We start from the raw sequence: 27,736 nt of genomic DNA, 5'->3' as shown, positions 1-27,736 counted from the left end.
AAATAACGAACCAATACAAATAAAGCCATACAGACTGTCACCCCGACAGACTGAAATTCTCAAAAGGGAAATACACAAAATGCTCGATCTTAAAATTATAGAGCCGGGAGAATCGGTCTATACATCTCCCATGATTTTGATAGAATCTTCATCAAAGGATCCTCGGCCTTGTATTGATTATCGTAAACTCAATGCTGTTACTAAAACTGAATACTATCCTTTTCCTAATATTGAAGAACGTATCGAAACTGTAGCAAAAGCAAAATATATTACCCTATTAGATTTATCTAGAGGCTACTGGCAAATTCCGTTAACAGAAAGAGCCCAAAGATATGCAACATTTGTAACTAGTTTTGGAAGTTTCAGGCCTCTACGTTTACCCTTTGGATTAAAAAATGCCCCATTATTTTTTAGCAAAGTTATGACTAAAGTCCTGGCTGGATGCGAGGTTTCGCTGTACCATACCTGGATGACATTGCCATTTACTCAGAAAACTGGGAGGAGCACCTTAAAAACTTAACTTCTGTTCTAGAAAGAATACAGAAAGCAAATTTACGACTAAAACCATCAAAATGTAAATTTGCACAAGATCAAGTGAGATACCTAGGCCATGTTGTGGGACAAGGACAACGAACCCCGGATGAAGTAAAGATCCTGGCTGTAAAGGAGTATCCTACACCTAAAACCAAAACAGAAGTACGTGCTTTCTTAGGACTGGTAGGGTATTATCGCCAGTACATACCGAGATTTTCAGAAATTGCTTCACCCCTCACGGACGCTTTGAAGTGGGTAACAAAAAAAGGAAACATACAATGGTCTAAAATATGTGACAAAGCTTTTAAAAATTTAAAAGAGTTGCTATGCAAGAAACTAATTCTGTATGCTCCCGATTTTGATAAAAGGTTTATTATACAAACCGATGCCTCAGACAATGGCATGGGTATAGTACTATGCCAATTAGATGATGAACAACGTGAATATCCTATCTTGTATATAAGCAAAAAATTTACTAAGTTTGAAAAGAATTATTGTACTACTAAAAAGTAGTGCGCTGCTATCATCTACGCTATCAAGAAACTGCATTTTTATCTGCATGGTCAGCAAGAATTCTTGATTCAAACTGATCATAATCCTTTGGTATGGCTACAATCCAACGCCAAATGTAACTCTAGATTGATGCGCTCTCATTACAACCTTATAATTTTAAGGTCATTCATCGCAAAGGATCTTTGCACAAGAACGTAGATGTTCTGAGTAGAATTAAGTAATGTAACTCTTAGTGTATGTAACCACGTTTAGAATTAATTTTATTATTTAATGTATGCTCAACTAATGTATTTGAACGTTCTCCATTTCTTTCTTTTTAAATGTGGTGTAAAAGTATTGTTTAAAACTTAAAATTTTTTGGCCTGAAATTTAGAAATTTATAAGAGAAATAACCTTTTCTCTTTAAGCATTCGAGCAAGCCGAGCTTATAAACTTTCGAAATTTACAGAACTTTTCCCTTCGGTAAGAGTCTCTCCGTTGGGGAAGAGGTTGTAACAGCTTTAAATAATATTAAAATCTTGTAGTTTAAATAATTTAAATAGATGAACATTAAGGTATTTGTGAATGGCAATATTTGAAACCAGACTCGAATGCCTCGTGCGACTCTCGCACGAAGAATGTAATTTATTTTTAAATATAGAATATGTTCTCGCTTCTTGTTTGTATGTCGCCATTTTTTTGAGTGTTAAATAAAAGTTATTGCTGTGTTCCATCATTGGAGTTGCTTCATTTCGCCAAAGAAGTATTACAATATGTATACACACACACATACATTTACAAATATACAAGCATACATAAATACATTTCTGAACCCGGTCCTGATAACAGTACCTTTTTTTAATCTTTTTTGAATATTTTATAAAGGGATTAAGCATTTTTCAAACTGCATATCATTTTAAGATTCGACTTGCAGGAAGACAAAATATGGTCATTCAATCAAATGCTTATGATTGCTTTTAACATTTTCTCATAAATATTGTTTGCATTTTTATTGTATTTTAGATACTTTAGTTATGTAAAGTGAACATGAGAATATTAGGAAAGCTGAATAATATGAATAGCTACCATAATACATGTATTTTTTCATCCAGCCCATTGTTTTAGAAACCAATGCACCATTATTATTATGCTGGCTTATTTTATAGTTATATGCAGTTTAATTTTATGTCCATGTTACTGTAGTATTGTCATTATAATAAAAGTATTGATAATTTTTGTTGAATATTGCAAGTTGTCTAACATTCAGAATTATTTCTACCGAATTTTACTGATAGATTTGTTTGAGTTGACATAATCTGTCTGTTAAATAAAATAAACTAGTGTTTAAATTATATGCTCTTAATGTTTTATTGAAGGTGAGATGGAAATATAAATGCTATCCAGAAAAGGGAATTCTTTTTGCCTGAAATAACAAATTGTACTAAATTGTTAATGTTTATATTATTTTAGAAATGCCAATAATAAAGTTTCTCCTCCTTTTATTTTGAAATAATTTATAATAAAATAATATATGCATAAGTGTAATTAATGTAAAGTGTCATTCAGTAATATAATTTATTTTTACTGATATTTTTATATTTCTTATCTGGGTTTTCTTTTGGTATTAGAAAGAGGAAGAGAAAAAGACTAATGTTTTAATTAAGAAAATAATTAAAATATTAGTCTTTTAAATAACATGATTACGGTAATGTTTATTGAAGCAATCAGTACTGTGTGATCGCCAGTGATTGAATATTGTTAATATGCATTGTTCATAAGGAAATTTGCTTATCTTTGTGTTATAGTTTTTATTTTATAGTATTAATTTTTAATTTTATTTAAGCTGAAATTTGAATTATTTCCTGAATCATTAATCAGGCCAATATTCTGCTACATAACATACAAATTTTCATGCAAAATTATTTCTTTGAGTATATTATAAAGCTCATTTAATTTTATTATTTGTACAAATTTTAGACAAATGTAGCATGTATCAGTTAAAGATTTATCAAAGCTTACTTGTTACTTGTGGTAACAAAGAAGTGTGAAAGATATTGTCACATTAGCGAACATGACGATCATTGATGCTTAGTTTAGTAATTTAATAATATACTGAGAAAGGCTGGGAACTTTCAGAAATGGACATTTTGGAAATGATGGGCTTCATAAGAAATTTACATGGTTTTATTATTTATTTTTTAGTTAAGAATGGATTTTGGATGTTCATGCGAAAGAATTGTTATAAGTTTGTCATTTAAAAAGTGATTTAATAGTATGCAATTATCTTTTTATTATACATATATTACTATATATTTCTAATGCACTATGTAAATGTCAGTGCTAAACAATTGAGATACTATTGTCATTGTTTATTGTCAGGGCAATTTTTTCTTATACATGAAAAATTCTGATACTTTCTGATCATCTGCCCTCACAGCTTCAACTTATGCTAAAACTGCAAGAGTATGTACACGATAACAGCAAATTATGAATATGCATACCACACACATGTATTTACATGCTTTATATTTAATCTTTATTTCCGAATAGTATTCCATTGGATGAAAAATATGTGAATATTGACCCAATATATATATTTTTGTGTGTGTGCATCCTAAAATTTCTTGTTTCTTATAAAGTGCTTATTTGAATTACTACTTGTGAACAGAGCAGTAGATATGAACCAGAAACTAACCAAACATTTTGCCAATTTTCACAGCTTTGCAGATAGTCAGAAAGCACCAAAATTTGTAATAATGTTAAGTTTAAATGATGTTCTATAATTTTTCTATTCTATTAATTCTATTATTGTGTTATCAAACTTTCTGTAGGGATTTCAACTGGTTAAGCTGTTATTAACAGAAGAATTTGGTTTTCAAGCTTGAAAAAATCGCAGCTGAAGGATTTTGTGGAAGGTCAGTCACACTGGTTTTAGTTCATTATAATTTAATTTTGGGTGAAGAAGTCCCAAATTTATTTATCATAAGTGTCTAAAAGCCTTCTAAAATAAATTCTGCTTGTTTTGAAATTTGTCATGACATTCATTCTTTAATTATTATTATTTTTTTTTTTTTAATTTACTAACTTATGTCCATGCACATAGTTTTGTATTTAATGCCATATCTTAAATATTATAAAATGTTAAAATTATAAACTTCACTTAATAATGTGGTTGTGACAGTAAATTTTCTGTTACATTTAATCATATCTATAAACACTGGTATAGATCATTTTTCAATAATCTATATATTATTCTGTGTATTTCTTTTACAATCAAGATCTGGCATATGACTTGCTTTTCAAATTGATGACATGGTGTAATAATGTAATCTAATGGTTAAAGTTTACTATGGAATGGGCCAAATTTAATGAATTATTCTTTGATAGAAATTTATTCATGTGTTCAGTCTGTCTCATCTCTTAAAATTGCTAAATTTTATGTACTTGCATTTAGGAATTTTCACTGTATCAGTGTAATTTTGTTTCAGTTATTATAACATGGAAGGGAAAGACTTCATACATAGCTCTGTATTTAAAATTAGTTTATTAAATACCCTAATAAAGAGGGATGTTTTGTTGTTTTTAAAGTCGATAGAGTTTAATTCAAAAATATGCAACATTAAGGGTTACTTTTTAACCTAATTTATAATTTTCATTACCTTAACATGTCCAATAATCGTTATTTGGAATGTTATTTTAACTCAGATATTGTAATAATATCAAAATTCCTTACTTTTTGATAGGTAATCCAAATGTGAAACAAGAAAAAATTAAAATGTAGAAGTATATTTATTTCATAGCTCTAAGAAACAAACACAGCATGAGCACTATTTACTGTCTATCTGCATAGTGTGGCATGTCCCGTAAGACTGAAATTTGTATGGTCAAACCCATGTTTCAATTAAAGGAAATGCATGCACAGTCTTCTCATTTTCACTTTGATTAAGGATTCTCTATATACTAACATAAGAAATCTATTAGTTCATGCAGTGTTATACATCAATATTTATAGACAATTGTTGTGGCTATGTTTATTATAATCTTGTTCACCGTAATAGCTGGAGTGCCTAAACCATCATGCTGTGTAAACAAAACTCAAATCTTCATCTCTGCATACTGCTCCACTAGTGTTTAAACCACTGAAATGGTGATTATGGTAGAACATCTTTGGTAAAAATTTACTCTACGGTAACCCCTTGGCGAATTGTTTCTTTTTTGATACCAAGATCGTCACCTGGGAGGATCGGCACCAATTTCAAGATGGACGCTACACAAAACAAAAATAAGAAGTCAAAGACGTACACAAACTTGGTGTCCATGTACACATCGACCTATTTTAACTTTAAAAAAAACAGAGAACTGCACAAACTAGGCATTGTGCACTGCCTTAACTTTGTCCATGTACACATCGATTTATTTTCACTTTAAGAAAATCAGAAAGTTAAAACTATCATGTTAACCAGAAAAAATTCGCCACTGTCTTAAAACACAGAGACAACCAAAAATGCACAAACAGAGCGGAATAAGTTACAAAAAATATATATTTCCTAACATAAAAACATTAAACAACAAATCTTTTAACAAAAATTAACACACAGAGACGAATAAATAATTGAAACGTCATTTTTTAACATACCTTTTTTTCAAATGCATCATACGTTTAGGCTTCCCACCACCATCTCTTCCATCCTCCAGGTAAGCGATTCAATTAAAGTTTTCGTCTCTTAGTCACCTCAGACATACTCAAATGATGGTACCCACACCAAAATAATAGCAAGTTCAAAATACAAGACCATACCACTTACATGAAACCAAACACTGCAATTGAAAAGAATGGTAATAACCAAAAACTCGGGTCGATACAAAAGAGTTATTATTACAAAAAAGAGCCCAAAGCTAAATTTATCACAACACATTGACAATATTTGCGGAAATAACCCCTTTTTTATTGACAAAAACTTAATTTCCCTCCCAAGGCTACTTTCGCGAACATTATCAACATTAGGATTACCAAAAAACTTATGTGACACAATGGGCTTCCAGATTTCATGAACAACCAATACCACTTTGCGATTTTTTTCAGACAGAAACCAAGGTGTACCATACAACAAAGATTAGCCACATCTTCATTTACTACTGTTACAACATAAAATATATACTTCTTTGGTAGATTTCTGCAGTTAAATTCAAAAGTTTAAAATGAATAAAATCTAATCTGTGCAGAAAATAAAATCTGATCATGATTCTTATCATGATCAGATTTTATTTTCTGCACATGGTTAACAATCACTTATGTGTTATCAGATAAATGTTACCAGATGCAGTTAATTGTTTTTTTTCTTGCCAATCTCATGAGACAAGTTTTTTTTTTGCTCCTGCAAGATAACTTTACGTTGTGTTACAAAATAAATTCATTCTCATTCTTTTTGGACTTGCCTACACATTAAATTTAAAATAGTTTTATGATTAGGTAAGATGTGATTATCATAATTTTGTTTCTCTCTTTATCTTGGCAACTTTATATGTTGATTCGGTATCCAGGTTACCTACCAGTGGCTGATTGATAAAACTGCTCATATGTTCAGCTGGTGGTTTGAGTTTAGTTTCTGACATAAAAAATTTTAAAAGGCATCCCCCATATTTATTTTACTATAATCAAATAATCAAATAATTGCTACTCTGTTTATAGGTACTAAATGTTAAAATATTTTAAATGCTTCCTTTAATTTGCATTCTAATAGTCATTTGTTTAAATTTAATTATAAATTATATTCACATATAGTAATTGTGAGTGTTTTTTATTTTAGGTGCTGTGATAGGCAATGGCAGAGATCCAGTTTATCAAGAGTTCTTATATACATAAGAATGCATATTTTTTTTTTTTTTTTTTTTTTTTTTTTTTTTTTTTTTTTTTTTACATGGATCTAAGATTATTTTTCAGGAATTAAAAGAAAATGTCATGAATTGGATTAATAAAAACTATTTTGAATTTTGAAAAGTGTTTTTCCTCTGTTAATCATAATATAGTGCCATAAATTTCTGAAAGTGTTTATTTTTCATCCAAATAAATAGGTTTACAAAATTTGTCATATTAATAGTTATTGCAGGATTTAGCATTATTATAAATATTTATTATAACAGGTTTAGCTGAACTACTTTTTTAGTCTCTCTGCAGATGAAGTCACAAAGGTAAGTGGTTAGATATTTTTCTGTATTCCCTATTAAGTAATTTTATCTGGTAAATTACCATTGTAAAAGGGTCATTTTAGATAGGGTCATAGAAGAGTCCGGTATAGTGTAACAAATATTTATTAACAGGTTTAAGTTACACACGGACAAGTTACATTTAACTTTAAGAAAAATTACAGAGGTACAACCTATCTAGTGGGAGCCTTGGCTTTTACTGAAGTACTTTTCTGGCTACTCACCACAGGGCAGCCTTGTTGTCACAGTTAGTTCAACAGTTTATGTTAATGGATTGGTTACACCATTACTTATATACGAGTACTAAAGGTGAAAGAATAAGCTTTCCTTGAAAATACAAAAATTTTTAGACATTTAAAAAAATTGGTATGCGTAAAAAATTCTCAAACTGCCACATATGCGAAACTTAAAATGTTATATATGAAATATTTCAGAAATATAAATATTTTCATTATTTGTTAACTATAATTCACTGCATTTGTTATATATAATCACAGATTAAAGTAGTAGTGCTTTTCTCACTCTGATTTCTCATGTATTTTGATTCATAAATACATGTATTTATAACACGTACATAAATCCACATATTTTGATTTCTCTTTTGAGACCGAATAAAAAATGAACTAAACATTTTCGTTGACATTCAGAGTTGAACAAGAGCTCGCCTCAAAATAAAATGAATTAATAAACTTATGGAAAATTTTACACAGCGTATATTAAACAGAAAGAATAAACTAAATATACTTAGAAGTATTAATAATTGGTAGAGCTGATTGCAGAATAAAAGGCCTTAATTGCATGGTAAGCAGTAGATCTTCTTTTGGAGTTTTTCTGTGTTGCGTAAAATGCAGATTTAAATTTTTGATATTGATTGTCATATAAATGGCAATTACTGTGTTATTTTGCTCTGAAATTAATGGTTAGTAATAAAATTCTGGATGAGATAACCTTTAACATGTGCTAGAATTTACGAAGTTTAATTTGGTGCTGATTTCAACTGGTAAATTTCATTTTACTGAAATTTGCATAAGCACAAGTGCAAATTATTTTCAGAACTTTTTTTGTAGTCCAAAAGGGCTATTAGTCTCAAAATGTGACTTCATATCGTCAATCGAAAACTTGTTTCGCTTTAATATGTTAAATTTTGCAAAAATCTAATCTCTTATCGATTAACAAGCCAAGCTATTTAAAAGCAATACACTCAGTTCTTAACAATGTATTTTTTTTTTTTTTTTTACATTTTAATCTGATTGATTTAAAATGCATTTAATTCATCATATATCTAATTGAAAACATTTAATATTTTTATATAATTATATGATATAGTTCTTCACTTTTCAAATATACAGAAGATATTTAACTTTCTGGTTCAGTAGCTTATAAACTGTTTTGCTATTTCCACTGCCCCGTCTGTATTGATAATCTATGCACTCATAAACTTTGGGCCCTTTTAAGTGACTGCTAAAATCTGAGGCCTTTCAGATTTTTTTTTTTTTTTTTTTTTTTTTTTTTTTTGTTTTTGTTTTTTGTGTGTGAGTAGAAAGATAGAATTTTAGAAGAGCTCCTTGAGTTACCTTTTGAATGATGTAAAGAATTGTTAACATAATGTCAATAACATAATTTTTACAACTAAATATTAAATATATGAAACAGCCTGCAGCATTTTCATGTTACGAAAACATATTTATTTATTCTGTGGCTAGGAATTCATTTAGTTTTAAAATTTATTCCTTTTAACAATTTCCCAACTGTCTCATCAAAACACTAAAATTTCTTTACATGTTTTAAAGAAAGATGATTTATTTATGTAAAGATTATAAAATGGCTAATTTTATTATTGAATTTTTAATACAAATTAACTGATTTTGTAAACTAGTTTAATTATGAATACTTCAATTTGGGGGCTATTGGATGTTTAAAAATGTTCGAAAGATTTTTAATATCTTAAAAATAAAAGAAAAATTTTCTGTTATAATATTTTGTATTAATAATTCATTTTAATTTCCTTGCTCAGTTTTAATATATTCACAAATTCAGTTTTAAAAACAAAATAAGTTGTATAAATATTTTCAACATTTCTGATTTTTCCAGAGTAACCCTAGGAGAAGGATTTGAGACTGTCTCTGTGAAATAAGTAGGATTTAGATCATTACGACACCTTCACATATTTTCACTGGAAGTTTCTTTGTATATATACTGGGTATTAAGCAGTGGAGAGTATGTATTTAAAAGGTTAAAGTGATATTGTAACTAGTAAAAATTTGAAATCCTGATAACATCCCATACGCTGTCGGTGGGACCTAGATAGGATGTCCTAAGGATATACTGGGATGTGACATTAAACACTCAGGAGGATGAGTTTAGGAGGAAACTGGGATATTACGGGATGACCTGAGGATGTAGTAAGAAGGAGTTCATATCCTAATAACATCCCGCACGCTGTCGATGGGACTTAGTTAGGATGTCCTGAGGATATCCCGGGATGTGACATTAAGCACTCGGGAGGAGGTGTTTAGGAGGTTTGCGGGATGTCCTGAGGATGTGCGCATATCCTGCGAGCAACATCCTCGGGACATCCCAAGCATGTTTTTGTGCTATGTGGGTTAGTTTTGTTAAAGTCTCACAATATCATGCCGCATTAATGGTTTCACCTCTGGGAAGAAATTCAGTAAGCAAAACGCCTTTCCTATCCCAGAAGACAGTGCACATGATTTTTTGTGATGATATTGTCATTTTGAACTTTTGTTTTTTCGGAGAATGAGTGTGTCTCCACTCCATCGATTGTTGTTTCGATTCTGGTGTGAAATGACACACTCAAGTTTCATCACTCACAATTTGGTTTAAAAAGTTTTCTTCCTCATCACTGTACCGCGTAAGAAATGTCAGGGCACTACCAAGTCGCTTTGTTTTGTGAACATCAGTGAGCATTTTTGGAACCCATCGGGTACACAGTTTGCGATCATTCAAGCGGTCAGACACGATTTCGAACAAAACCGTACTTGAAATTTGTGGAAATGCCTCTGAAAGAGTTGTCATTGTGAAGCGTCTGTTCTCACGAATTGCTTCATCAACTTTCCTTACCAAATCATCGGTGACAACAGAAGTCCGAGCCTCGGCGTGGACATTTGTTCGACCTGCATTAAACATTCTTAGCCACTTTCTTACCATTCCATCACTTATCGCGTATTCACCGTAAAATTCTGTCACTTGACGATAAATTTCGGCCGGTTCAACATTCCTCGCGTTCAAAAATTTAATCACGGAACGAATCTCACACTCAGCGGGAGAACTAATTGTCTTAAACATTTTGAATGCGCACAGCAAACTGAAAACACAACATAGAGCAACCAAAATGGCGACAATTGAAAGTCAGTGAACAAGAAAGACGCGCATGCGCGGGAAGCCTACCACAGCGCTGCGACGGCGCTAGAATGAAACGGTACATAGTTTCCGAATACGGCTACGTATTAAGCTCCTTAGCAGTCAAGTTTAGCAATGATATCTAAGACACTACTTAACAGTCTTACTTTTATTTTCAAAGAAAATATATCTGTACTTTTTGCAAATATGCAGTTTTACGATTGTAAGGACAAATATTGTAGAAATTAACAAGGAGTCTCTGCATTGATGAACTCTGAAATAATTGTGCATTATATATAAAAACAAATTCTGTTAACATGAAAATATACATGTGGACAAGTTTTTTTACATACAAAATTCTTTTGACCTAAATATTTATTTTTGATTGATTTCAAAGGTTGCAATCATAAAAATTTCACATTCATTACATAATATATAAAAAGAAATATTTGAGAAAATGAATAATAATTGCCTTCCTTAAATCTTTCAGGGAAATATGTTTTTAATACAACGTCAGGTTTCTTTTCATAATACAGTGGACATATTCAACAAAGAATTAACAGAGCGTAATCTTCGCAAAAAATTTGCTTAGCAAAACAATCCATTATACAGTTTTTATAATATTTCAAAGATTACTCCACTTGACAATAAAAACGTATCTCTCCATTAATTCAGTAATAAATAAGTAATATGTATCTCTCCATGGTACAACTCTAATATACGCCCTAATTTCACCAAATGTGGCGATATGTGTTCTGCGCTGGTTTTTGGCGCGTTTGCGTGTTCTATGGCAACCCTGTTGACGTTGAAAAATCTTTCGCTGGAGCTCGTCGATTCGCCTCTGTGTCTGTGATTCGCCTCTGTGTCTGATAAAATGGTAGTTGTTGAAGTTCGGCAAAAGGAAATATCATTGTGGCTATCCTGTTGAGGGGTAGCCACAATGATATTTAGTAGCCACAATGGTATTTGGAAGTGTGGAAAGAGGGTCTGGGAGATTATTTTTAATGGCAGTGCATGATAGAAGTAGGGATTTGTAATTTTATTTATTTGTGAACCATAGTATAAATTTTCTGGATAGTGTGTCTGGCTGTCATGTAAATACGATAGTGATTACGTGGCGGCATGTTAAAGGCGGTATGAAATTTATATTTCTGCTATTAGAGAACGCATTAATTCATGGTAAGTGCATTTTATTTTATCCTTGTTCTTATTTTGTAGAATGTTATTCATTGGTTCTTTAGCATAAATTTATCGTTATTGTTGTTTTTTTTAAATTGTTTGAAATTTATTTTAGTTTATTTTGTTGTTTAGTGTCTAGACTGTTCGTAGATGTTTTTTAAAGTTGAAACAGAACGCTGTGTACATGGTATTATTTGAAATTTATTGTTGTTACGTTATTTTATTAAAGCGAGGAGTGCGTAGATCGTAGATTCTTCCTTGCCTAAATTGTACAATTAGTAGAATTTTTTTTAACTTTAAACAGGATGCTGTGTACATGGTATTCTTTGAAATTTATTGTTGTTGTGTTAATTTATTAAAGCGAGGTGTGCGTAGTTTCTAGATTAGTTCGCTGCCTACATTGTGCCATTCATAGATGTTTTTTTAAGTTAAAACATGTCGCTGTGTACATGGATTCTTGTCAAATATTTTTGGTTAGAAACTTTACGTTTTTGCTATCTAAATTTTTTTTTTTCGGATTTTTAGCTAAATTGTGTGTTCACGTAGTTTTTGCATATCCGAAAACCGCGTTTTTGGAGACATTTTAGGCTAAAAATTTGAAATGTAGACAAAAAATTTAGATAGTAATATGGCAGCGTAAAATTTCTCGCCAAAAATATTTGGCGAGAAATTTGGCGACTTGAGGGCGCATATCAGAGTAGTTCCCTCTCCATTAATTCAATAATAAATAAGTAATATGTATCTCTCCATTAAATAGATAATAAAATATAACACAGATTTAATAAATTTCATGCATTTTAAAAACTACTGCACAGTCCAAATATTAAATATATATATGCCAGAAATATATATTTCTCTTTGTCTATGTACGAAGAAATAATGCATGAGTTAAATCACATATCTAATGCATTTTTGAGCAGACTGATTAGTTTTAATGCACGCATATGTATAACGATAATCATAAGTTCTTGCTACTATACTATAAAGAGATGAGAAAAAATATTTTGTAAAAACTTCCCCAAACCCATTCACATAGTAAATACAACATACGTAAAAGTATGATAACAACAACAAAAAAAAAAAAAAAAAAAAAAAAAAAAACAGTACGGCAATAAATAGCCAATTACAATCAAGGAGGTTAGAATAGAAGGAGGGAAGGTTCAACTCAAACGGTGAAGGTTGGCGGCCATGTTCCTGTTATCGCTGTGACTTGTGCAAGGAAGTCTGTAATTGCAATATTTTTTTCCTTTTCTTTTTGAAGCATGTCAGCTTGTGTTGTATATGGATGCACAAACAGATTTTTGAAAAAGATTCCTGGGATTACTTTTCACGCGTAAGTATTGATTTTCTTTTTTTTTTTATGTAATTTGATAACTATAGTAAAAAATATCACAATGTCATGTTGTTTTCTTTCCAGATGTAAAAAAAAGGGACTTAATAATAATCAAAATATGTTAAATACATTTTAACGTTTCTGTTTATAGCTGGTATCTTTGTTCCTTAACATACAATGATGTATGCTAGGATTTAAACTGTATAATTTGAACGTTTAGGTAATTCGTTTGATAATTTTCATGAAAAGTAAGACACCAATTGTTACTATTTTTATGAATTTTTAAAGGTGTTAAATAAAGTAATGCTTTTCTTTACGTATTAATTATTATTCAATTTAAAGTTTTTGAACTGTTAAGAATATAATTTGTGCATTTGATCAAGATAAACTTACTTTTCTGTTGTTAAAATGTTTTTGCATAAATTTACAAATTTGTGGGCAGTATAGCGATAAAAGTAATTAAAATATTTACACAACTGAACATGTAGAAAGATGTATCCAAAAATATAGGTATATTTCTCTAATTTAGCTTAATTCAAGGCAATTTCTTTGATATTCATAAATATGAAACGCGCATAAACTGAAATCACTGAATTCACATAAATCTGTTTTATTTTATTAATATTTGTTTTCTTGTTGTTATAAGGTTGTTAGTTGTGAAAAGAGTCTCAAACTTTCATTTTAAAAAAATGCAACCTGTGACTATTTTTTTAGATAATTATCTGATTTTAATTTCAGGCTAAATATATTTTAAATTATTCTTTAATAAATTACAATATTGTGAATAAATCAGAAATATCACTTCTTAAAGGAAAAACTGGAAAGTACACCCAACAGGTTGCTCATAAAACCTAATTAAATTCTATTTTTAAAGGCTTTAATGTTATGCACATGCATTTAGATTTCGATCTATTTCTTAATGTTTTTCTGTACGTAGTAAATTACGGATATCATCTTTACAACTTTGAAACGAAAAACTAACAATAGAGAAGTATTTCATTATAAATTTTACATATTTTTAGTGGAAAATATATGCACAGAACAGCTTAAAAACACGTATCTTTCACTGCCGTAATGTAATGTTTTGAAGTTACAAACATGGACGCCGCTTGTTCGGTGGAGTTTCATTCCCCGATAGTGGAGGAAACTGCGAACACTCCCTCCTTATATTCTAACCTCCTTGATTACAATAGCCGTTCATTCGTCAATAGCACTTGTTTGTCGAGATTACTTGCCCTGAGGCCTGTATATATCCGGGTAAACCTCCTCTGTCAGGTCTCAAATACCAGACAGATTCCATATTTATATTTAAATATTTTTATGCTGAATGGCAACTAGTTCTGATTCATGATTGCTAGGTTTTGGTTTCAAAACGTTGCTCGCAGCGTCGCATTTCCATAGCTGGAAAAAAAAAATGCAATAAACTTAGCTATATGTTTATGATTCATGCTGTTCCTAATCATAAAGTAATTTTAAACATTAGTAGCCAAGACCACAGTATCACATCTATTCAGCATTACCAAACACACACACACACACACCTGTGAGACACTATTTAATGTAAATGAAGACAGCTTCTTCTCCTTTTAATTACACTCATGGACACAATAGTATTTTAGAATATTTTCTACTTCTTTTCCTTTTCTCTTTAGAGGCCCCCTTTTTCCCCCCTCTATTATTTTTTGGGACTCTTAATTTTAAATTTTATTTTGTCCCATCTTTTCTTCCTGGCCTTTCGAACTCGTACAAAATGTACTACGTTCTTTTTTACTCTCCTCTGAAATCCGAAATTGCCGCCCTTTCTATATACCTTTCCTTCGCACCTAAGCTTGATTTTTTCGCCCATCGTAACAGAAAGACTTATAGGGTGCAAAACAAGACATCTGTCTACTTTTTCTGTCTGTCTGTCTGTCAACCACAATTCCAGAAATAAGAATATGCGGATGACGCCAAATAAATTGGCGAGAAAGTTATTAGATCTTCAATACAACGTTGAGAATTTCGTAACTCCTCCCATTTTTTTCTCCTTTTCTCTCGTGAAAAGGTTCTGTCAACAACCGAATTGTTTCACTGATTTTATTAGTTGAATAATTACAGCAGTTATAGTTTTTTTAATGATGGTGACTGTTTTAAAACTATGATGTGAGTCTTTAATTAAAGGTTACTTGAAGCTGATGTGTGATTCATACTTTTAAAGCTTGAAAGCCAATTACTCTTTCCGTGTAAGCTTTAACAGTTGTTACTAATTTTCTAATGTGACATGCAACTTCTTCAAGCTATAAATCATTGGCTAGCAACTATAGAAAAATTTCAGGCAGCCATAACGTAGCATATGTGATCCAGTTTTACAAATTCTTGTTTAAAGAAGTTTATGTGCTCGGCCAGGAAGTCGTATTTTTGTGAACTATAAGAAATTATTTTTCAGTTTAACATTTTGGAAATCAAGGCATTGAAATATCAAGCAGCTGATATGTGACAGCAATAATTTTTGTTTCTTTTATGAAGAAAACCGCATATTTACGTGAAACATGAAATGCAAGAGTGAACGATCTTAGAACTACTTTTACCGAAATTTCTGTTAAGCAGTCCATTTTACATTCCTTCAGAGGAGGAAATTCATCATAAAATATGTAGCAAGTTAAGTTATGTTAAGAATGTTAGTTACAGTTATCAATATAGTAAAGAAATTGAATATTCTAGAAGGGGGATGTTCTATGTTTGTTCTGAAATTACATGTTCTAGGTTCATGTTTTGTTACCAGGTAATAAATCATTTTCAAGAGGTAATATTTAAAACAGCACGTGCATATCCATACTGAACACAAACCCCATTTGTACGATTTTATTTAGTCGAAAAAGTAGTTTAAAGATGCATGTCCTAATTCATATTGGAGACAAATGTGCATTAGCATCTTATATGTGAGGTATGTAGACTTTTAGTTGAAAGATTCATTCAGACAATCATATGCTTATTCACATAGGAGAAAAATATCATGTATGTGAAGTATTTAAGAAATCAATAATTCAAAAGTTCATTCAAAAATCATTAAGTCATGTATGTGCTTACTCACGCAGAAGAGAAACCTTATTTATGTGAAATATGTAAGAAGACATTTTGCCAGGAGAGTAATTTAAACAACCATATGCTTACTCACACAAGAGAGAAACCTTATATGTGTGACCTGTGTAAGAAGTCCTTTAGTCAGAAGTCTACTTTAAAGAGCCATATACTTATTCACACAGGAGAGAAACCTCATGTGTGTGAAGTATGTAAGAAATCCTTTAATCAGAAGGGTGCTTTAAACAGCCATATGCTTATTCACACAGGAGAGAAACCGCATGTGTGTGAAGTATGTAAGAAGTCCTTTAATCAGAAGGTTGCTTTAAACAAGCATATGCTTATTCACACAGGAGAGAAACCTCATGTGTGTGAAGTATGTAAAAAGTCCTTTATTCAGAAGTGTGGTTTAAACAGCCATATGCTTATGCATACAGGAAAGAAACCTCATGTGTGTGAAGTATGTAAAAAGTCATTTAAACAAAAGGGAGGTTTAAACAGGCATATGCTTATTCATACAAGAGAGAAACCTCATGTGTGTGAAGTATGTAAGAAGTCCTTTAGTCGGAAGTTTACGTTATGCAGCCATATGCTTATTCACACAGGAGACAAACCTCATGTATGTGAAGTATGTAAGATGTCATATAGTCTGAAGTGTGCTTTGAACAGTCATATGCTTATTCACACAGGAGAGAAACGTCATGTGTGTGAAGTATGTAAGAAGTTCTTTGGTAGGAAGTCTACACTAAGCAGTCATATGCTTATTCACACGGGAGAGAAACCTCATGTGTGTGAAGTATGTAACAAGTCATTTAAACACAAGGTTAATTTAAATACTCATATGCGTAGTCACACGGGAGAGAAACCTCATGTTTGTGAAGTATGTAAGAAGTCCTTTAGGCAGAAGTCTTCTTTAAGCAGCCATATGCTTATTCACACAGGGGAGAAACCTCATGTGTGTGAAGTATGTAAGAAGTCATTTAGTCAGAAGTGTGCTTTAAACAACCATATGCTTATTCACACAGGAGAGAAACCTCATGTTTGTGAAGTATGTAAGGAGTCCTTTAGTCAGAAGTGTACTTTAAGCATCCATATGCTTATTCACACAGGAGAGAGACCTCATGTGTGTGAAGTATGTAAGAAGTCATTTAAACACAAGGGGGATTTAAACAAGCACATGCGTAGTCACACGGGCGAGAAACCTCATGTGTGTGAAGTATGTAAGAAGTTGTTTAGTCGGAAGGATAATTTATACACTCACATGCGTATTCACACAGGAGAGAAACCTCATGTGTGTGAAGTATGTAAGAAGTCATTTAAACAGAAGTACGATTTAAACAAGCATATGCTTATTCACACAGGAGAGAAACCATATGTGTGTGAAGTATGCAAGAAGTCATTTACTCAGAAGTGTCATTTAAACACTCATGCGCGTATTCACAGAGGAGAGAATACTTGTGTGTAAGGTATGGAAAAGTTCATTTTTAATAAAGGATTATGTATATCGACAGAAGAGAGATAACTGTCATGTATGTAAGAATTCATTTGGACAGTAAACTAATTTGAAAAAATATGTGTTGACCTAAAGCAGAAGAGAAGCCTTCTATCTTTTGAGATTTTAAATTAGTGTCAACATTTATATATCAGTGTAGTAAAGATTTGTGTACGCATCAAAGAAACCTCATTTTTTGCTCTCAAGTCATTTGAATTGAATGACGACAGCTATCTGTATCAAATGGTGGGAAAATTCTTGGAAATAAAACAGCCATTCAGTGGCATAATTTTAGGTTCAAAGGTATACCGTATGCTGATGCTGTGGTGAGGTTTTTGAATTGCGATTTAAAAAAAAAAATAAATTATAATTCAATTTTTCTTTCTATAAAGCAAAACAATACATTCATGCAAATGATATTATTTTTAACTAATGATGACTTGAACCTGCATTTGATTATCTATCCTGTCCTAAAGAGTCTAAAGCTGCTTATACCGACCTGGATTGAAAAGCCTTGTATTGTTGCTCTTATTCAGAGTCTGCCATGATGTGTTATGTGTTTCTTCCGCCTTTTCCGAAATTTTAATTTTTCACACTGGATGTAACTTTCCACAGATTTTTGTGTAACTCATATTGTGTTACATCTGTTACCTACCCAAATGCACTGTGGTGATCATATGCTTGTTACCACATTGACATACTTCTGAGATGCAATTTTGGAGCAGTGCTAAATGTTTCATCTCATGTGTGTACTGTAACTTGTATGTTCTTTGTGTTAAAAATATTTCCGAGTTTGGCACAGCTTTAGTATTAGTCCTTTTTGGCGAGAAATTTGTTTGGCGACATTTTGGAGCGATAAATGAAAAATTATGATAATCTTGGTAACCCTAAATACTGAGCTTCAAACATGCCGCCATTTCTGTCCACGTAACTTTAACGAATTTAATAGGTATCAGAGCTTTGATGGCAGGAGGGATAAATTGTGTGTTTTTCTTAAAGTTACTTTTGTGTTAGGAAAGCACAACATTTAAAATATTTTAAAAAAGGTAAATTTGATAGTTAAAACTGATGCTCTTAATATTACATCACATGAGTCTTGACATTTTTTCATATGTCAACTCTGCATATTATTATAAACTCCATCCCCCAAGAAAAAAAACACATTTTCAGTAGCATGAGGTAAACTCTTTGTGTTTCCTTTGCTAAGGATATCAAAATTACCATGGTCTAAAAATACTTATTTACCTCATATTAGAACTATAGGGATGTGTAATTGCATAAATTCATAGGTTCAAATCAGGACCAAAATCAGGTTTCATTATTGCTTTTATAACATTTTCATAATTTGTCTGACTATATTAAATATAATGTTGCTTAGATTATGGAATATATTGCTTATAATTTAGAGTTCTCAAATTTTGTAAATCTTACAACCTAACAGCTGTATATGAATAACCTTCACTGAGTATTATTACTTTTATTAATAGTATGTTGACATAACAGTCGACTTTTTATTTTAAATTTTATGCAAATTTTCTACATTACTTAAACATTTTATCTAACAGAAATCTGAATTTTTTGTAATAAAAACTTTATAATAAAAGTAAGAGTACAATTTATATATAAAACTTTGACTACATGGCAAGCACTTAGATACTGATTTCAATGTCTTTAAATGTTATTATCATAAAATTTAGATATATTCTTATTAAGTTAAGATATACTTTTATTCTATTATAAAGTTTAGATGTACAGAACAGAAGGCACACTTTGTACTTACTACTCAGTTAACCACTTGTGGCAAGATAACTTATGATAACAATTAAGTTCAAATGTAAAATTTAAATTCAAATAAATTTGTAGCCCAAAGGCTGCACAAATCAACTTAATGCAAAGTTGGTTAAAAACTTAACTGGCATGGAATTCAATTATCAGCAATTATAATGCAAGGCTGAAGACTACAAATCTTTTCTTATCTAGCAACCTATTAATGTGGCCTCAAAAGGCAAAACACGGTTTGTTTTACAAAATAAAAACTTCATTTGGATTCTGGTGAGAAAACAGATGGAGGAAATTGACAGTAAAGATCCCAAGCAAAAAATAACTCTGGTTACAAAATAAAGGAATGTTACAATATACTTTGTTCCCTGATTAATTATTCAGTACATGAAATAGTGTAATGCATTTTTGTTTGCATCACATACAAATTATTTAGTTTATTTAAATGCTTTCCAAAACTGACAGGATTTTGCAAACATATTGACCATATTTTTCGACCTATAGATGCAACACTTCTTCTCTTCAGAAGTAAGATTTAAAATTAAGAAATAAGAAAATAAGAGAGAATTATGAATAGAAAATAAATACATATGCTGGCTAGCAGAAGAAGGATGCCTTCATAAAGTACTTTTAAGAGAAACTGGCTCAGATTCACATTACATTTACGGAAAACTACTAAAACTCCCATATAGCCACCCTGAACTACCATTGTTCAGTGGCTATCACTCCACCACTAGTGGATTCCAATGACTGTTCGAATTTTTCACAGAAATCATAATTTACGATGATTGTTGTATTATTACGATTGGTACAAAATTTACTCATGATAATTTAATTTTAGCTTTTAAATTATAATCATAAATTACTTGTAATGAATTGAGGGATTAAAAAATACACACTTCTTAATATTTTTACCATTTACAATATTTAATCATAAAAAGTATTTCTAACACTGGTACAAAACTTGCCCATTATAATTGAATTTAACTTTGAAATATTTTTTTTATTTTCTTTTAATAACAGAATCTAAGAAACTAAAGTAACATATACTAGTTTGAAATGCATTTATTAACCTTTTGTAAATTTCATTATTCATAAACATAAAAATTAACCTTTTGTAAATTTAAAATATTAGCTAAGTACTAATATAATAAAATATAAATATGAACTAACTACTTAAAATATTAATATTTAATACATTATATTTTGTAATTAAAAATATTAACATTTTGTAAATTTCATTACTCATAACATAATAATTGTCATAAATTCATTTACAGTAGTGTTTCAAGAATTTATCATTGCAGTACTAGAAATATTGAAAATTAGAGAAAGACTGTTTATTCTGATTAAGAGATTATTAAGATTTTTTAGGATTGTTATTTAGTCTAGATCGGGTTTTGTTCACAATCCACCATTTTTTCCCGATCTTCAAAACCGGGTCTACCTTGGCGACCGAAGTTTGTCGCCAAATAAAAAAATCTCCAAAAGGACCAATACTAAAGCTGTTCCCCGAGTTTAACCATCAAAGCTATTAAATTGATGATAATGTTTTAGTTGTAATCAAATAATATACAGTACAAAGTCCGTAATCCGGACTCGTTGGGACTTCGGCGATTACGGTTAATGGCTTTTCTAGATTATAGATCATCAATTTAACCCTTTGACGCGCGCAATATTATTTTTATAATTTTTTTTAACTAAAAATTCTAGAAATTGAATATTATGATCCTAGAGACAAATAATATATGAATTTTAAAAAAATCTACTCTTACGCATTGTTCTGTGAGGAGTGGTCGCGCTGTGAAACCACCGCACGTCTAGGATTTTGAAACTTACTGATGTAGTAGGGAAAAAAACTTACCATTTTTCCCGCGTGTTTCCAATAAAACTTTTTAAAAAATGTATAAAAATTGCATTATATATATTTTTTTTACATTATTTACAAAGTAAATTGTCAGAAAAAAATTAAACATTTATGTAATTTTTCTATAGCAGTGAAAATATAAGTACCTACATAATAACGACATTTGGATAAATGGATTAAAAAACTCAATAAAATAAGGATAAAAAAGAACTCTGTGTTTTTTTTTTTATTTCAAAGAAAAAAACTTTTTTTTGTGACACTGTTCAAAGCATGTTTCGTCTTTTTGGTACATGCATAGAACTACATTGCACATTTTGCGCATACATCTTGTTCTATGAGGTTTCCTCCTTGTGCTACAAAATGTACACTGCCTGGATTTAAATTTCACTGGTATATGTCCAGCGTTATTTAGTTTCTTTTCATCTGGCACATGAAATTTTTGGTTTTTTATGTTAATGAGGGGGGGGGGCTTTGTCTTTTTCGCTTTGTACGGATCGTTCATTTCTCATTCATACTTGTTTTATTCGTATTTCGTCCCAAAATATTCAGAAAATATTTTTAATTTAAATAAAACTTTTATGCAATTTCTATTTTTAATTATAGCAAAGTATATTTACATTAAATTTAAACCACAAGAAATAATTTATAAAATCACAATACTAGCATGGGGAGCAAGTGTGTTGATGTCATAGGAAAGTATTTGGAAAAGAAAGACCTTTTTACTGGGCAGGTGCATGTATTATTTAGTAATAAAATAACTCTGTGGTTTCAAAGCCCTTGATCTATATCTGGGTAAAAATAAACATTCCTATTTGAAAAGCAACCAAACGCTAGTGGTTTCAAGGCGCGACCACCGAGCCTCTAGAGGATTTAAGCATTGTGACACAATGCTCTAGTGGCGCAGTAGTCGTGCCCTGAAACCATATAGCAAATGCCAGACATAAAGAGGTTTTTTTTAATATATGCAGTTTAATTACTGCAATTTTTTATTCTTTATGATAGAAATCATCATGTGCGATGACTAACTTTTGCAATTTAAAGTTGTTTATATTAATAGAAGGAAGTTATTTTTTCTCATCGAAAACGAATTTTAAAAGGCATCCGATCTGAAGTATTAATACCTAAAACATATATGATTCTACAGTCATTTTGTGTTATTTAGATGTAAAAGATCAGTTATCAATTAATTTTCACTCAAAAATTTCGGAAAAAAGAGGAGAAAAAAAATTCGGAAAATGGTGGTTTCAAGGCGCAACCACCGCAGGTCAAAGGGTTAAATCTGGTAAGATGGCATGCAGAATTATACAATTAAAAATTATGAAACCGTAATTTATGAAATAAAGAGCAATTATAACCTAAAGGATATCAAAATTTAAAAAAAAAGAAGCTGAATATTTATTTGTTTACTTTATTAAACATTTCTTTTAATGTAAGTTGTTTAAGTTGCTTCGTTTTTTGTGTTAAACGTGCATGCATAAAATTAAATGCGCATGCATTTTGAAGTCCGGATTATAGATCATTCCGGATAATGGACATCCGGTTTACAGACTTCCTACTGTGTTAGGTGATTTGTTTATTGTGATAAAATACTAAAGACCTGCAGGTAACTTACATAGTTCCATTTTTTTACATACTTTTTATCTAATTAAATCTATTATTAACCAGTATTCTCAGTATGTCTGTCCACCTGCAAAATCAAATACCTCAAGTGTATAGCATTCATAAAACCAGTATACAGTTATCACATAATATACGAGAATGGAAACGAGATGGTCTAAGATAAATTCTTTCAAATCCTGGACATACCAAGTAGAGTAGCCCCATGTGTGTAAAGTACCTAAGAAGACATTTGAAAAAATGAATCAGTATGGCAGTATTATTTCTATGCAGGTAAGGAACTCAAATATAGTACACATTTATTCAAAAACTGTTCTTTGTTTTTTTATCCAATGTTGCAAGAAAATTTTTAATTTGCAAGGATGGACATTTTATAAGCATGAACATCTGCGTACAAAAGAAAAAAAAATATCATATCTGCTTCACTTGTAACTTTTTCATTGTTCTTGGCAAAAATTATTATAAGCATCTCGAGCATAAAGAAAAATTGTCTCAAATGGTTCCCATAATAATGCAACTTTGGAACTGAATAGAAAATAGCAATATTTTGCTATTAGCCACCATTTTTATGGTTTTAATTCAAGGAAAACCTTTTTCTGGAATCTGTTGGCAACTCCTCATGAGCTGGAAACAGCACGCAAGCAATAATTTGTTTGATTGACTGATTGAACAGGTGTTTGTAAAGCAGGACTCTCATGGAAATTTGCTAGGTTACTTTAAAATTTTATTTCATGGAATTTATTGAAGTAACAATGCTGTTCTTCAACCTGTTTATTTTATTCAATAAACCTTATTTACAAAAAAATTATACTTATAAATGCTTTTTTTATAATTTATTTACAGTCTTAAGGGTGAAATGGCCTAAAAAATATTAAAATTATCAAGATATTAAATTAATAAAAATTTTCAATATAAATACTTCAAATTTTATATTTTTAATGTTTTCTCCCCTTAATGTTAATTAATGTGTGTGTTTAATGGAAGTATCAGAGGAATTTTGCAAATGCTTTAATAAATAATTGCTTAGTTTTTTTTTTTTTTTTTATATTTAGCACTTCAAGCATAAATACAGTCAAAAGTCGTTAATCTGGACGCGTCGGGACTTCGGCGATTCCGGATTATCGAATTATTCCGGAATCGCCGAAGACCCGACGCGTCCGGATTATAGATCATCAGTTTAAATCTCGTAAGATGGCATGCAGAAATTCTAAAATTAAAAATATGAAACCGTAATTTATGAAATAAAGAAGAATTGTGATCTAAAGGGTATCAAAATTTACAAAAAAAAAAAAAAAAGCTTTATTTATTTGTTTACTTTATTAAACATTTCTTTCAATGTAAGTTGTTTAAGTTGCTACGTTTTATGTGATAATACTTTCTCTTTAATTCTATAAACAGACATAATTTCTTGTTCAATTACAAAGTTCTGCTGTTCAAGTCCCGTTAATTGCTGTGCCGAGAATACCGACTAACTTGTCAATCGAAATTTTTTCGTTTTCACTAACCTCTCTGTCACATTCTTCATGTCTTTATCCATTTTTTGCAGCAATTCTACTTTTTGTTTGATGGACATCGAAACATACTTTCGTTTTATATGATCCCTTGGAAGCTCCACAATCGGAAATTCTGTTTGACATAATCAAATGTTCAAGTTTACTTTTATAGTATTGCTCTTACAGGCTGCAAAAAATAATAAGCCGTATCCACTAAGAAAATTAAGGAACAACGCAATCATCAACATTAACTGAAATAGATAATTAGATAATTTTAGCTTATACCGTCCGTTATACGTAAAACGCTCACACGAAAACGTATTCTGCACTTGCGCACACTCATATGCGCAGACGTAAAAGGTCTTACGCACACGCGTAAACGCCTATGGCCATGTGTCAACGCGGTGCATGCACAGAAAGTTTTTAGCTTTGAGGTCCGAATTAAGGACTTTTGACTGTACTTTAATATTTAGTCAGTAACTTCTAAAATTTATACATGTAAGTTTATTGTTGCACAGACACAATACACTTTACATGATATTCTCATGAATTCAATGTAAAATACCTACACAGCATGCATCTAATTCAGCATTCTGTACAACTTCGTATGCATAAATTAAGATACAACTGTTTAGATATAAATATTAGGTATCAAATTCAGAAATATATGCATGCATACATATATTTCTGAATCCGTTCCCAATAACAGAAGAGGGGAACCAAATATTAACTAAAATTAGCATTAACCTCATTTATATCAAACATGCTGAAATACTTTCCTTGCTGTTACTATCGTAGACATCTCATTTGTGATGTTGCATTTTTTCCCGTCAAGGTTACCAATGGCTAATCAGCAGGGTTCTAAGCATGGTATTAAGCATAATGTCGGCAGAAAATACATGATATTGAGCATAAATATATCTAATATTGCTTCTTAAATGTTTTGAATTAATTCAGTAAGTGCAAAACAGTTATAAATATTTGTATACTTACAGCAATACTTCATTTTCCTTTTATTAGATTTCTATGGCCCTTCTTCCGGAAACGGAACCTAGGAATATTACATTGCCGGAAAACAATCCTATTTGAAATTTCCTACAGTGAATTTTGCAGATTATGCTTAATTTCACATACAAGTATTCAAATAAGTGATCTGTTAGATTTTCAGAATGACGACCACTTTTTGACAGCTTCTCTGTGAGAGCAAGATAATGTTGAAATCATGCAAAATAATAAATCTTCGAAAAATAAATTGCAAGTACAAAGTCAATAAGGATTGGGATATAATATGCAAATTGTGCATAGCAGTCAAAGAAAGCAATGACAATACAAGAGAAATGGTTGTTTAATGGAATTACTAGTTTCATTCTCCTTTTTCTTTACTCAGTAAGGCATACAGACAAGATTTATTGGAAGCATTTTTCAAAAGTATTGTGAGAACTTTCTTCACTATTTGCTGTAAATGCAGTACAGAGTGTGATACTGAGACTCGTTGGGACTTCAGCGATTCCGGATTTGGAATTTTTCTGGAATTATATCATCAACTTAAATCTAGTAAGTTGGCATGTAGGAATTATGAAATTAGTATTTAGCATGTAATAAAGCATTTATGGGTATCAAAATTTACAAAACAAAGGCAAAAAAATTTACAAAACGTATTTATTTTTATACGTTGTATTAAGCATATATTTCAATGCAAGTTGTTTTGTTTTTATGCTAATGGGAAAAACATATTTCAGGGTCCGACTTGAGAAAAATGGCAATTTTTGTTGCACCATTTCTGTTTATGTGCAATGCCCTCCTAAGTAAAAGGGCATCCAAAATATAATGCAGTAAAACATAATTAAAACAAAAAATTATAATCTAAATAAACTGCATTTTAAATCCCAATAAAACAAGTAAATACACATTATCTAATCTGCGCAGTACGGAAAGGAAATATTGACTTGCCTTATTTAGAGAATGTTGTTTCTGCGGTGTGTTACTCATAGAATTCCTTAATAGTATCCCAAAACTCTTTAAAATTATCTCAACTAGAATCTGTATACTGCTGTCACCACATAAATTCATAAGAGTAAGAATAAAAATATTTTTCGTAGTGCAGGACTGTCGGTGGCATTTCTTTTGAAAATCCCTTTTTATTGCACCCCACATAACTTCAATAGTGTTGATATCAGTTACGGTTTTCGAATCCTTAAAGGACACTTATAATTTACTGAGAGGTGAACAAAGCCATTTATCTGAAAAGATCGTTGTTCCAGGTAGGTTATTCCATTAAATTACAATTAAACTTTCATTTGCACACCTGTCAATCCATACTTTCATTCCCATTCACTCTAAATTGAACAGAAACTTCAGGTTAATCATACCACCGGCAGCCATTTAATAGTGTAAAGCACAAAATAAACAACGTACTTCCTAACCGATATCCAACGCCGAAATAAGCCCTTAGAAAAAGTCACAATCTCAATTCTACAATCAAAATCAGCGTGCTCACGCATTACAACCCATCAAGTCACTAAAATAGTCAGGTTATCATGAATCAACAACTTGGCGATAATCTAAAGCATACCCCAAAATATGGACTACCCATGCTAATACTTTCTCCTTTTTGTACGCAGACATAATTTGTCGAGTTAAAAAGTTCCACAGTTCAAGTTCTGTAACTGCTATGTCTAGAATTCTAACTAACTTCTTAGTTGATTTTTTTTTTCAAGTAACCTCTTTCACTTTCGGTAGCATTATTTTATGGATCTAGAACCATATTACAGATTTCGCCATCTGTTAATTTATTGATGATTGGCGCACTGTCATCTCGATCAAAAACTTCTTTTATATAATTTTCATTGATTACCGCTTCTCCACATTTTTTTACAAAATCCATAATCACCCTTTCCGTTTGCAATATCCATAAACTTTAAACTTCAGAGTTATCATCTTCACTATGAAGTATCATGGTGGGCTGTAAATTATGCTGAGTGTTTTTTAAAGTTACTGAAGGCACATCCTCTGAGGACCTTGCGATGCTCCACACAGTAGATTTTATTCTAAAAGATTTCACATATTGAATAGCCTTCCTATTATTCAAGAAATTTAACATGCGTTTTTAAAAATATTTCTTTATATTTGCATTTCAGCATGCACACTATACCAACGCACTTAGCCTGAATAATCGACGTACAATTTGGAAGAAAGATTAATATGTGCATACTCTCTTTCACTAATGGTATACGAGTTGAATATTTTTCTACAATCAGGACAATTTTTGTGTCATCAGATAAACCAACCAAATTCAAATGCTGAGGAGCCTCAGGTATGAAATCATTTTC

At 30.9% G+C, this 27,736-nt stretch overlaps 1 protein-coding gene across 1 annotated transcript in view; it reads left to right on the top strand.

Annotated features, from left to right (window-relative positions):
- Positions 1 to 19,789, top strand: part of LOC118199827 (uncharacterized) — a 94,538-nt gene extending 74,749 nt beyond the window's left edge. Inside the window, exons 4-5 of the mRNA XM_085826294.1 lie at positions 15,845 to 15,884; positions 16,153 to 19,789. Of these exons, the coding sequence (XP_085682420.1) occupies positions 15,845 to 15,884; positions 16,153 to 17,624 (1,512 nt within the window). The 3' untranslated portion in view covers positions 17,625 to 19,789. The remainder of the gene's footprint in view (positions 1 to 15,844; positions 15,885 to 16,152) is intronic.
- Positions 19,790 to 27,736: the final 7,947 nt, after the last annotated feature.

Source organism: Stegodyphus dumicola, chromosome 11, assembly GCF_044657685.1.
Source record: "Stegodyphus dumicola isolate Sdum_Otavi_A_Nest chromosome 11, ASM4465768v1".
Classification (NCBI taxonomy): Eukaryota; Metazoa; Arthropoda; class Arachnida; order Araneae; family Eresidae; genus Stegodyphus; species Stegodyphus dumicola.
This window is presented reverse-complemented; position numbering and strand designations above follow the sequence as displayed.